Below are 13,510 nucleotides of genomic sequence, written 5' to 3'. Positions count from 1 at the left end.
CACTGAAGTTTTGGCAAAATATTTTGTGGATTGATGAAACCAAAGTTGAATTGTTTGGGAGTAACACACATTGTCTTGTGTGGAGGAAAAATAGAACATCAACACCTCATCCCCACCGTGAAGCATGGTGGGGGGAGCATCATGAGTTGGGGCTGTTTTGCTACCTTAGGGGCCTGGACAACTTGCGATCATTAATGGAAGAATGAATTCAAAGGTTTTGCAGGAAAAGCTGAGGCCGTCTGTGAGACAGTTGAAGCTAAAAAGAGGATGGATGTTGCAACAAGACAATGATCCAAAACACAGAAGTAAATCAACATCAGAATGGTTTCAGAAGAACAAAATACATGTTCTGGAGTGGCCAAGTCTAAGTCCAGACTTGAACCCCATTGAGATGCTGTGGCAGCGATTCATGCCAGACATCCCAGGAATCTGACATAACTACAGCAGTTTTGTAGAGAAGAATGGGCCAGGATTAGTCCTGATCAATGTGCCAGACTGATCTGCAGCTACAGGAAGCATCTGGTTGAAGTTATTGCTGCCAAAGGGGGGTGGGGGGGGGGGCACAAAATATTAAATGTAATGGTTCACTTATTTTTTTCCCTATTGTGTAATTTTTTGCATGCTATCCTCATTAAAGTATGAAAACCTATAAATGTTTGGTTGGTTTTAGTTAAAGCAGACACAGTTTTTTTTTCATCTGTGTGATTTTAACAAAGATCAGATCACATTTGATGGTGATTTTATGCAGAAATGTGAGAAATTCCAAAAGGTTCAGATACTTTTTCATACCACCGTAAGGGAAAATAATATTAGATTTATTTTGCACATCATTGAAAAAAATGAAAATTTCAATGAAAATCAGGTTGTCTTTTGACAAAGTATAATGCAAGTAGCGTAATGGATCTGCTGCATTGATTAATCCATTTTTACTTGGTCCAGTCATTTTCATATTATTAGATGGTTTTCTCCCAATGTTATTGCAAGCAGGTAACAACATACAGCAGCTGCCGAGTAACTTTGTAAAAAATTTAACATGTCGGCTGGCGTCGATGGCATTCTGAAATAACAAAAATTGTGGGAAAGTCCAGACGGAAACCTCTGGTAGACACCTCGGGGCACTCTTTTCATTGTTCATAAATAACTACATGTATTTAGCTTAGGTGATTATTGCTTTCTTTTTGCTCTTGAATGGTGTGTCGTCATCATCTGTTCATTAAAACAACCTGTTCAAGGAGAAAATCCCACTTTTTTCTACTTCAGCGTGTCAGGGATGGAATCACTTTCACCCCTACTATTACATTGACTTACCAATCAAATTTGGCAGTCTCGTTAACAACACCAGTACATTCAAATAAGGTATTGATTTTGACAATATTTTACAGGGCCTTTAATGTGGCATTACACACTCATGTCTTTGTACAAAATACAAAAAGCCTCATATTTGAATTTCAAGCCAATGTTTTTTTTTACTGAGAAACAATTATTCCCGCATCACGTGACAGTCGTTAAGATAAAAAAAAAAAAAAAAAAAAAAAAAAGCAAAACACGCGACGCCGAGTGCCATTTGAAACATCCTCGTACATATTCCTCGTCGACACGTTCAGCGCATTTTTGCATGAATATTTGTGAAAAAGCGTCCTTCCTCTGAAATCGATGGTCAAGTGATTTTTCACTAAAGAAGTTTCAACGTACAATGCTGACTTAAATGTTCAGCGGGACTAAAAAAAAGTGCAACGACGCCGTGTCTCTTGCTCACAAGTCAAAAATCGGATTCCTCTGATTTACAAAAACATCCATAAAATCAAAATGCAGCATATGGCAATGGCAGCTAAGTGGCTAACAATGCTAAGAGATCCCAGAGAAAAAAAAGTTAGTACTGTGATTTCATCAGACAACAATGGGACATTCCAATGACAATGTGCGTGAAGCCTAACCCTAATCGGGGTTGGGCACCGGTACAGCGCGAGCAGAGAGAATCTTTAAAAATCAAGTCACTTCCTGTTGGTTTGGAGACCTTTCAGAGTCACTTCCTATTGTTCACAGATCACTTCCTGTCAATGGAATTGGAAACAGGGCCATAGACTTCATAATGTGTTGACGGGACATGGGGAGCGGGACCGATAAATAGGTAGCCTGCGTTGTTGGCGAGGCCGTCAAAGCTGACCGAGTTGAATCACAAAGAGCTTTTTTCGTTGAAAATTCTTGTGAATAGATGCTTAAATCCCAGAATTCTTTATAGATATGGACGTAAAAGAGTCCCGATTCTTGGTTAAAAGTAAAAAAAAAAGTGCAGTTAGCATTTATTTTACGTAAATATGTCAAAGTACAATGCTAGTCTATTAGTAAATGTAGCTAACGGCGGCCCGATGTGAACAGAGCTTTTCCGATGAAGATTCTTGTGAATAAATGCTTAAATCCCCGAATTCTTTATAGACATGGACGTAAAACAGTTTCGATTCCTGGTTAAAAGAAAAAAAAACCCAAAAACGTCCAGTTAGCATTTATTTTACGTAAATATTGCATAATATGATGCCAATGCAGTAGCGGTTGATTTCTCCCATTGATTTTTTTACAACGTTTCAAAATGCATGCATGCTACGAAAAATATTATAATTACCTTGAATCCTGGAACAAATCACTCCTGAGACAATCCTTCCTGTTTGTACGCGTACAGCTTTTGTACTTTTTCAACAGAAATCTGGCGTTAGATGGCTGCGTGCGTGTTTGTGAATAGCTCCTCCTGATCTGGGTGGCCCCCTACTTGAATGCGAGGCGCAGTGCATGACCGATATGACCCGTCGATACATTAGGAAGTCTATGATAGGGCCACTGGAAATGAATGGGAAATATTTTGGCAGAACCGTACGCTTTGCCAAAAGAAAAACATTAGCCCTTTCTTGAAATTTTGGATTCGTAAATGATGCGATTTGGACAAAAAGTATAGGACAAGTAGGGTTTTGAAATGTCACAACTCCCCATTTTTGGGCAAACGCTCATTTTTCAGGTGTTAAATGAAAGAGACAGAATTTCGGTCATTCGGCGGTGCCGATGGGTCGAACGGTGTTAGCTGGGGAAAAAAATATTCATAGATGGTCTCTACCATCAAAAAACTGGCCAAGTGTCGTTGTTGTAAAGCACTTTGAGGACCTTTCGGCTTTTGTAAAGGGCTATACAAATAAATTTGATTGATTGATAAGAAATCTGATTTCAGTGAACTGTACTGTATAGAAACAAGTTCTTAATTGGTGAAGTGTCATCATTTTTTGCATTTGAACATACCTGACGTTCAGAATAGAACTTCTATGAACCAAAACATTTTTTTTTCTTTAACTGCGAGGGATTGCCGCCGTCATCCGTTCCAAAACACGTAGGTTCTGCCTTCCGACCTTGCCGTTTTCAAAGCAGCCAATCAGAAAGAAGCGGCGCTCGTGACCACTCGCCATTAGCCGGACGCTAGCTGTCGACGCTTATGTCGGAAGCGTCTGATTAGGCGGTTTGAAAGTGTGGAATCTTGATTACACGGGCGGCGGTGGGGGGGCAGCTCGTTGAGGCATTAGAGGTTGCGCCGCACTGCCTGCTTTGGCTTTCCTGCAAAAACAAGAACAAAATAAGGTCAGGGAACCAAGTGCATTCATTATGTCACAGGTGTGTATCTCTTGGCGCTTACATAGGCGGCGGCGGTGGCGGCCTGGTGGCGTATGAGGTTGCGCTCCAACTCGTCTCCTAAAAATATGCACAAACATTACAAGCTTACTGTCACGCAGGATGACAAGATTAAAGGTCGACTTATAGATGAACCTTTTTCAGGATTGGTCGATATAGAGCCAAAATAATAGAATAACTGTTATGTTGACCGTTTGAGTGATGATCATTGTGATTCATTGTGATTTTGCCTGTGTTACAACAACTCTCCCATGTTTTATTTGGCACTGACAGACCATGGAAAACCAGAGACAGATGTAACTTTCCATTGCATGGTAGGAAATGTTTTCCCCACTAGAGGGCACTCATGCCCTTTGGACGGGTGATGCTTCTAGTCTAGTTTGCTGATGTTTGCGTATTTTTTTGGACTGCGGGTAGCCCCTGGCCAGGGTACGATCCTATGCTGGCGACGTAACCAGAATTCCCATCAAGTCGGAATGAGCCTTTTAAAGTGCGTATGACAGCAAAAAGCATGTTTATTTCATATTTCACACGGTATTTTATGCTCCTGAATGAAATGGAACGCTTGGATGTATGTGGGAGCGATCGATCCATCTATTGAATTTTTTTAATCCCGCGGCATGAACATGAGTGACTTCCTGGATTGAAGGCGAATGCAAATGTGACGTCAGCGGGCTAATCATCTTCAGTATACAGCCAATAGTATAGTATGCAGAACGCCTGCGGATTCAACTGATTTTGCGGATTAATTTTTGCATCACACCAGCCCAATGTGCTGCAGGCTTTTGTTGCTGCACCAGGGAGAGGCGTGTGAGCTTTTTTGGGTTTCAAAAAGTTCCCGTTCACCACGGAGAATGGCCCAAATAAGTCCGACAACTGCAGGACCATTGGACCGACGAGGAAGTGATGAAGTCACGTGTTTTCTATTATGTCAAACACTGTGATCATGGCACACATTTTAATAAGAAGGTGGCTTGTTGCCTGGCACGGCCAGACTGTTTTCCCTGTATTTTTCAAACACTGTGAGACTAGTCTGGGGCCCAGCCCATTAACGGCCTCTCGAGCAAGCACAAAATCAACCGTCCAATCAGATTTGTTTATTTGCGTGACATGTTCTTAACGTGCAATGTCAATCTTCCGCGTCGGAAGTCGTCTCCACAACAACACAGATGGCGAACAGGAGAGCTGAGAATATGTTGTAATCCACGGTAAAATCAGTTTTAAATGACCAAAAACACATCGACACGAGTCATTGACAACAGTCTGTCTCTCTGTCTGTCTGTCAGCCATGTTGAATAAACTCCGCTCAACTAGTATGTTTACTGCCGCGCGCAAGTCTCTCGTCGCTTTAATGACGTCACGTTCGCCCTTCGCTGATTGGTCCACTCTGCTGTCTGTTTGTTTGCTGTGGCTTGCTCCGCCATGGAAATTTTATCCGCTGAATGGTGGCCAGACTCAATAGGTGGAACGGCGGTGAGTCTGGTGTACCAGGCTAGGTGGCTTGCATTTTGTGGGTGACAAATGCTCCTTGTCCACCGAGAAGGCCACTCTGCCGACGGTCCGACGGCTTGTCACACACCACGGTCATTTCCACCCCCTCAGTCCTATTCGCGTGCCCGCAAAGAATGCGCTTCTCTCGGCTTGGCCACGAGCACCCCCCCTGCTCCGACGTTGGCCGGTTTGTCCACCGAGAATGGGCTATTTTCGGCGTTCATTCCCAGCGACGAGCACTGCCGGCCCGCCGTGGCCGCATCAGAAGGACGAGCCTTAACTTGCTCGCCGCTGGGGGTTGTCTGATCGGTGAAGACAATAAACCCCGCCGCCGTGTGTGACATGAGTCAAGGTAGTTCTGTGTAATTTCTCATTTTCGAAAGGCGAGAATAAGACTTGGAAAAGCCGCTCGGTTCGGGCCTCCTATTTTGTTCCCGCTCTTTCCTCCATCTCCGAAGCCGGGGCGGGGAAATGACAAAAGCCGGACTAACTCCGGTGGCATAAAATGCCATTCGGGAGTGGAAGAAGTCAGTAGTTTTGAACATTATGCAGTAATTTTGCCCTGTCGTACTGAATAAATGCATTTTTAATATTTCATATTCCATTTAGCACAAGACTGTTTTTTGTTATGTAGCACAAGACTGTTTTTTGTTATGACCATACCATTAATTTAGCAATTGGGGAAAAATAATTCAATAAAAAGAATATCCTGTAAAAATATTGGAGCAGAGAGATTGAAACTGTCGCATTTTTGCCATTCTGAATCTTCCCCCTCAATGGGCTGAATTTTAAATCAGATGAAATCATGGCCCTGCTGACATTATCCTCCAGCTGGGGACGCTAGAGCGCTATAATAACAGGCGGGGCTAAACGGCAGATTAAAAGACTCATTTCTCTTCATCTGCGCTTGGCCAAATTGTTGTGTATAGTCGAATTGTCTGAAAATATGATTCCAATTCACATAAGAATGCTATTTAAGGTTTTTTTATGCTGTCACAGGCACTTTAAGTATCCCTAAATCTCAAAATAACTGTTTGTTTGAAAGTACCGTATTGTACTTTATATAATGATGGAGGATACACTGCCCTCCGGTGGCAGCTGTGGGTCTGGCTGGACTCTCGCCTTTAAGGACAGTTGCGCTCTGGTTTGGCCCACATTAAGCTGTAAGTCGTTTCAGCTAACATATGTTTGTGTATGCATTTGTTATTAAGTTTACAGCTACACTTTGTGGAGTTTTGTGTGAGCAATTTGCTATGAGAATTCTAAATACGTTAGCATTCGTGGCAATTAAACTAGCGGACTATCAGGGAAATTTCTCACGAGTGACACGACCCAAACACTGCTATGACACAAGCTGACAAACTCCACGTATAATATGAAAATGTCACGCATTGCGAACACATTTTCGTTGTCGTCTCATTATACAAAAACTAGCATTCGTCTCGTTATGTTCTAGTCTCCCGAGTCGAGTTTTGATCTCGTCGTCATCATGAAAACATGGTTTGTCGACGAAATATTTTTGTAGCGCACAGACATGTGTAGAACAAACATACAGACTTTTACATGGACCCAACTGGAAACGCACATTCTTTAGCTTACTGTACTGTACCTACCGACTGCGTGAGCACGTCACCAGAGGGGTCGCCGGCACGGCCGACGGGTGGCGGTCGAGCCACGGGAGGCGGCCCTCTGCCGCGATCGGGCGGCGCCGGTACGTCGGGCCTGAGCGGAGCGTGTAGGTTAGGTTTCTTTTCTGTACCGTGTCATCAGGACGTCGAAGCCTACTCACCGGTACGCCTGAGGGCGCCGTTGAGACCCCAGGCCGAGGCGCCGCAGCAGCTGCTTCCTGCGCACGAAGGCCAGGGCGCCCATCGCGGCCAGAGGGACGAGCACGAAGAAGAACACCAGAAGGCCGTCCCGGAGTGACGTGTCCTTGTCTGCGCGCCGCAAACGCATGCGCATGGAGTAATTTGAATCATTTTTGGCTATTCTATCCACCTGTGTGAAGGGGACTTACCGTTCCAGGTCGGCCCGCTGTCCACGCTACCACCGTAACCTGCCAGCTCACAGAAAGGGGGAGCCCAGCCGGCCTGGCAGTGACAGTTACGATTGTTGTTGCACACCTGCGCAACACAAATTGCCACATTCCCAATTTGCTTTCCTGGTGTCGCATTACTTGTTCGTGCAAAGCTATGAACTGCAAATTGTTGTCAAATGTGTTGAGCTAACGACCACTCGCTGAAATGATCAACGGTCGCGAGAGGTCCTCGCTCAGCTAGCGGTTTCTACTCACCCCGTGGCCGTGACACCTGTTGCGTGCGTCGCAGTCAAAGTTGAGGACGTTGACGTTTTGACACTCAAAGTTGAGGCACACCTGAACATCGGCGAGGAACAAAGTCAGCCGACGGCTCGCTCTCCTTTCCCCTCGCCCCGCCTCACCTTGTCACGACCGCACTTGGTGCCCTCGTTGACCATGCCGGGGTCGGGCACGTCCGAGCCCAGCATGAAGTCCACCCCCGAGCACACGGCGCCCCCTATGGGCGTGGTGATGATGGACGGCTCCACGCCAAACGCTTTGACGCCCTGCACGTTGGCGCACTGCAGCTTCCCGCACAAAGCGTTTCTATGGGAACAAACAGCGGCGTCAAAGTCCTCCGCCTTCCATCTTTCTGCCTCCACTGGCTTTTTTTCTCTACCTCTCTTTAGACCTGTTGCCTCAGAAAGTGACTGAAAATCAACAGGAAATTTCCCCAAATGAAATCATTGGCTGCTAGTGACGGCCATAGATGTCCAATCCGTTTGAAGTGAGAGGGATGGCAGAGAAGGATTGAATGCTCATCCGTTCCAAGTCCAAATGGATTAGACGTCTACTTGTGACAAAATATTTCCAATTCACAGCATAAGCTTATTTTTCTGTTTATTATCTGGGGCTTTGCAGTGCAACAACCAAGATAGTACACTTCAATTTTTTATTTGAATGGCGTTTCTTCGGCACACCGCACAGCCCGAAGCGTTCGACCGATCGGCACCGTTCGAATACCAAAATGACCGGAATTTTCGCGCGACGCAAGGACTTCTTCGAACGACCCTGAAAATTTTTCTCTTCGCCCGTAATTGATGATTTTTGCCAATTTTTCAAAAAAGAAACCAACAAATTTTCAAAATGTATCTTGTCCTACAATTTTTGACCAAAGCACATAATTTGGACATCAAAAATTCCGGGACGGAGAGGGGCATAAAAGTTGTATAGAGAATTTGGGAAAAAAAAAATTTGCCAAAAACTTTCCCATTCATTTTTAATGGGCTACCTGCCATGTAAGTCCAAATTTCCCCTTCATTTTTTCTAATGACATTTACTTCAGTTCATGCCATTGACGGTTATGTGTGACGATTCTATTCATGCCACTGTAATCGGATTCCATTGACGCATATGTAAGTCGATGCCATGGACGTCCAAATTTCCCACTCACGTCCAATGGAATTTACATTACATTGATGCCATTAACGGCCATGTCTGTCAATTCTATTGATGCCAATGTACTTGGACTCCATTGACGCATATGTAAGTCGATGCCATTGACATCCATGGACGTCCAAATTTCCCATTCATTTCTAATGGCATTTACTTTGGTTAATGCCGTTGACGGCCATGTATGTCAATTCTAGTGATGCCAATGTACTTGGATTCCATTGACGCATATGCAAGTCAATTTCATTGACAGCCATAGACGTCCAAATTTCCCATTAATTTTCAATGGCAAAAAAAAAAACAAACGAACAAAAAAAACAATGTCCCCAAATCAATAGGAAATGTTATCAAAAGGACGTGTCCCCCAAATATCCCCAATAACCTGATATGACTACGACACGCCGCCCAAATGTCCCCAAATGACCTGATATGACTAGGACACGCCCCCCAAAATGACCTGCTATGACCAGGACATGTCCCCCAATCAACAGGAAGTCACCTGATATTGTCCCTGAAATGTCCCCAAACCAACTTGGGCGGGGCTAAGATCTGTATCCCCACATAGGAAAGCCCAAAAGTCATTTCTCCAGAAATTGCAGTTTCTAGTTGATTGTATTGTGGAACGATTTCCCAACCTCATTGATCATTGTCGTATCGCCCCATCGTACGGTATCGCGAGTTTCCCCACTCCTACCTCTGGTGAATTCTCTTTTGGTCCACCTTACCTGCTCTCGCACTTTTTGTATCCGTAGTTTTGGTATCCGCAGTTTCCGAAGCGATCGCCTTTGCTGTTGACGTCTTTGAAGCAGATCTCCGGCGCCACCTTGGCCTCTGCGGAGGAGCGACGTGTTTCGTGCCGTCTCGTCCGTTTGTTTTGGGAACAACTTACTAGCTCCGAAGATGCTCCTGCACTGGTCTCCGGCGTGCCGACAGCGGCCGTTGTAACAGTACGCCTGCCCGTTCCGACACTCTTGACCGTTCTGAAACACGCAAACATACGGACGGCCTCTTTTCTCCCTTCTTTAAAACGGCGGCACCGCTCCTTTTCCGCGCGCTGACCTGAACGAAAACATCACTCTGACAGAGAGACGAGGAGCCGTTGCAGTACTCGGGCAGGTCGCACTCGTCCGTGTTGGCGCGACACACCGTGCCGCCGGCCTTGAACTGCAACGCGAGCGCACGTGAGACGGACGGACGGCGAAATAAAGAGCGTTTCTCCGCGACCGGCGTACCCGACAGTTGTAGCAGCACTCGCCGTCGGCGCACTCGGCTCCCGGTTTGAGTCGACACGTCTTAAACTCACAGCAGGGGTCGCGCTCGCACTCCTGTCCGAATATGAGATTACCCCGAAACAAACAGCATGCGGTGGCGCTCAAAAGTTTGTCAACCCAGCAAGGATTGTCCGATACGTCGTGACCAGCTGTTACCTGGCGCGAACCGCAGTCGCATTCCTCGCCGACGTCTTGCAGGCCGTTCCCGCAAGAGGGGACGTTGTAGGCTTCGTCAGGGTGCGGCACGTTGAGGAGACAGGAGGCGCCAGTGATCAGGAGCATCTTCTCAAAGTCGTCAGCGCTGCAGCTGCTGAAGTTGCGGGAACCCCTGTTGCCACACGCACACACACGACGCGAGCGCTCGTTACTTATGTGCACGTTACACACAAATTTGAAATGCCACGCCACGACGCGTGTGTTTGTCTTACGTGGCTCCGGAGTTCATGATGCACGCCTGCACGGGGCACGCGCAAGTTCGGCCGTCGTCGTGGTTCATGCCGAGGTTGTGGCCGAGCTCGTGAGCCACGATGGACGCGAAGGCAAACACGTTGTTGTTTGTGAACTGCATTCACACACACATGTATGTACACATAGTTTTACCTTTACATTGTCAATAGGTTGATTCTCATAAAGCCTACATCAAATGTATGCATTTTATTGTATGGCATTTTTTTATATTGTTAACGGTTTTTATGCCTACAGTGGTATGAAAAAGTATCTGAACCTTTTGGAATTTCTCACATTCCAGCATAAAATCCCCATCAAATGTGATCTTTTTTAGACCTGAATCAATGAGATACTTTCCTATCAATAAAATGATAGGGGGCTCAGACTGCTGATGAAAAAAAATGAAAAAGTCATCATGAATTAGCTTATCATCACCGTCCGTAACACATCGTTTTCATGGGAATCACCCGAATGTGTGAAAGTAATTATTTACATGTATGTGTGGTTTGATTTTTTTTTTTTCCAAACATGTGTAACTTAGTGCATGTGTGTGAGCAATGTGAACGTTACCCGCATGTGCGGAGAGACAGCGAGAACCAAAAGTGGTATTTGCCATGTGGTAAAATGGATTTTGCAATGTATCCTTTTTTTGCCATGTGGCAAAATCCAGTTTGCCACATGGCAAAAAATTGCTACATGGCAAAAAAAAAAATGGCCACGTGGCAAAAAAAGTGCCACGTGGCAAAAAATGCCACATGGCAAAATCCAGTTTGCCACATGGCAAAAATTTTTTGCCACATGGCAAAAAAAATGCCACACGGCCAAATCCAGTTTGCCACATGGCAAAAAATTGCTACATGGCAAAAAAAAAATTGCCACATGGCAAAAAAAAAAAAAAAGCCACATGGCAAAAAATGCCACATGCCAAAATCCAGTTTGCCACATGGCAAAAAATTGCTACATGGCAAAAAAAAATTGCCACGTGGCAAAACAAAAAATGCCACATGGCAAACAAATTTGGCCACGTGGCAAAAAAAATGCCACATGGCAAACAAATTTGGCCACGTGGCAAAAAAAATGCCACATGGCAAAATAAAATGATACATGGCAAAATCCAGTTTGCCACATGGCAAAATTTTTTTGCCACATCGCAAAAAAAAAAAGCCACATGGCAAAATCCATTGTGAACATGACATAAAAAAACAACATGGCAAAATCCATTGTGTCACATGGCAAAAAAAAAAGCAATGCCACATGGCAAAATCCATTTTGCCACGTGGCAAAAAACGCCACATCGCAAAACTTTGTCTGCCACATGGCAAAATCCAGTTTGCCCCATGGCAGAAAAATGCCACATGGCAAAAAAATACAAATTCATTTTGCCACTTCCCAAATACCACCTTTGGTTCTCAGCCCTGCTGTGTGTGTGTTCAAATTACAAGACTCTTGCGTACCGCGTTAATTCCGCCGCCGTGACTCCTTGAGCACACGGTGGAGACGTACGCCATCCCCGCTGTCACGCCAAAGCTTTTCTTCCTGCATCATCATGGTCATCGTCACCCTAGGCTCACGTACCGACACGTCCCGGCGCGCTCTCACAGTATCAGCTGCGCCGAGTCGTGGCGTCGTCGAGGCAGCAGTTCCTTCTCCCGCCACTGGGTAAAGCGACTGAGAACCTCGCCAGCGCCCCCCTCTGTGCTGATCAGGTTCTGCCTGGTCCAGATCTCCAGGCCCACCAGAACCACCCGTACGTTCAGCTGCACGTAGATCTGCACGAGCGTACAAAACATTCTTTGGGCAAATGGTATTGTGTGGCAGTTCATGTGTCTTTGTGTATACAGGGTTTCTACAGGTATTAGGATATATTATTTAGAGCTTTTTAATGCCAATAATTGAATGCCCATGCCCAACTGCAGGTAAGTTCACGCTCACAAATGGAAGTAGAGCTGTAAACGATAACTGATATTGTCCAACTCCAAAAATCTTGTACCGTAATCGAACCAATACCGATATATGATGTCGTGGATTTACTGTAAAACATGTTATGTATATATTATAGGGCTGTCAAACGATTTAAATTTTTAATCGAGTTAATTACAGCTTAAAAATTAATTCATCGTAATTAATCGCAATTCAAACCATCTCTAAAATATGCCATATTTTTCTGTAAATTATTGTTGGAATGGAAAGATAAGACTCAAGACGGATATATACATTCAACATACGGTTCATAAGTACTGTATTAGTTTATTATAACAATAAATCAACAAGATGGCATTAATCTTAAAGCGATCCATGGATAGAAAGACTTGTAGTTGTTAAAAGATAAATGTTAGTACAAGTTATAGAAATTTTATATTAAAACCCATCTTAATGTTTTCGTTTGATTAAAATTTGTAAAAAATAAACTAATAGCTCGCCATTGTTGATGTCAATAATTACACCATGCTCACTCATGGTGCTGAAAGCCATAAAATCAGTCGGACCCAAGCGCCAGCAGAGGGCGCCAAACACCAAAAAACAAGTAACAAGCGGACATTACACTCTGCTGTCATTTTAATCTGTTTAAGCGGGGCAAATATTTTAACGTGATTAATTTAAAAAATGAATTACCGCCCATTAACGCGAACATTTTGACAGCCCTAATATATTATACTATGGCTAATTATACTGTGATTCGCCACTGATACTATACTAATGATCAGGGGTGCAACTACCCATTCTTGTTAGGGTATGCGAAATGAAAAACATCCTAACCAGCCCAGCAGACATACATCTCAGTTTTGTTTTTTGAAGCCCGCAAATAGGTGTTCTGAATTAGAAACCGCAGCTCAGTTCACCGAAGCCGCCGTTTGTTTACAACAGCCGCCCTGCTGGGTAGATACGTGCGTCGCAGGCTACGACGCAAACCTTCGTTGACAGAAATGTGGAAATGTAATATTTATTCTACACATTTTTACAGCATTGGAAAACGTTAAAAGACTGCTCGTGTCATGTTTCTCCTCCTACAGAAACCATGCTCAGACAAATGACTATTTCCCTCCCCCATCTTTTTCCATTTTCAGACATTTTTAATACGCTCCAAGGAGCCACGAGGGCAGCGCTAAAGAGCCACACGTGGCTCTCCAAACACGGGTTGCCGTCCCCTGGTCTAGGGCAATCAATGGCA

General features: G+C 44.6%; 1 protein-coding gene across 2 annotated transcripts in view; it reads right to left on the bottom strand.

Annotated features, from left to right (window-relative positions):
- Window positions 1–572: 572 nt before the first annotated feature.
- The window catches only part of LOC130913196 (disintegrin and metalloproteinase domain-containing protein 9-like), a 30,393-nt gene continuing 17,455 nt past the window's right edge, over window positions 573–13,510 (bottom strand). Inside the window, exons 6-20 of one of the 2 annotated variants that reach the window (XM_057831609.1) lie at window positions 11,941–12,110; window positions 11,796–11,877; window positions 10,323–10,456; window positions 10,051–10,222; window positions 9,856–9,948; window positions 9,683–9,787; window positions 9,513–9,603; window positions 9,349–9,454; window positions 7,594–7,777; window positions 7,448–7,528; window positions 7,172–7,277; window positions 6,944–7,091; window positions 6,768–6,876; window positions 3,668–3,723; window positions 573–3,588 (exon numbers count right to left, since the gene is read on the bottom strand). In XM_057831609.1, the coding sequence (XP_057687592.1) occupies window positions 3,516–3,588; window positions 3,668–3,723; window positions 6,768–6,876; window positions 6,944–7,091; window positions 7,172–7,277; window positions 7,448–7,528; window positions 7,594–7,777; window positions 9,349–9,454; window positions 9,513–9,603; window positions 9,683–9,787; window positions 9,856–9,948; window positions 10,051–10,222; window positions 10,323–10,456; window positions 11,796–11,877; window positions 11,941–12,110 (1,710 nt within the window). In that variant the 3' untranslated portion in view covers window positions 573–3,515. The remainder of the gene's footprint in view (window positions 3,589–3,667; window positions 3,724–6,767; window positions 6,877–6,943; window positions 7,092–7,171; window positions 7,278–7,447; window positions 7,529–7,593; window positions 7,778–9,348; window positions 9,455–9,512; window positions 9,604–9,682; window positions 9,788–9,855; window positions 9,949–10,050; window positions 10,223–10,322; window positions 10,457–11,795; window positions 11,878–11,940; window positions 12,111–13,510) is intronic. The other variant, XM_057831608.1, reaches the window with a different exon arrangement.

The sequence above is a fragment of the Corythoichthys intestinalis genome, chromosome 3 (assembly GCF_030265065.1).
Source record: "Corythoichthys intestinalis isolate RoL2023-P3 chromosome 3, ASM3026506v1, whole genome shotgun sequence".
NCBI classification, from domain to species: Eukaryota; Metazoa; Chordata; class Actinopteri; order Syngnathiformes; family Syngnathidae; genus Corythoichthys; species Corythoichthys intestinalis.
The sequence above is the reverse complement of the archived record's forward strand: the minus strand, read 5'-3'. Positions and strand labels throughout refer to the sequence as shown.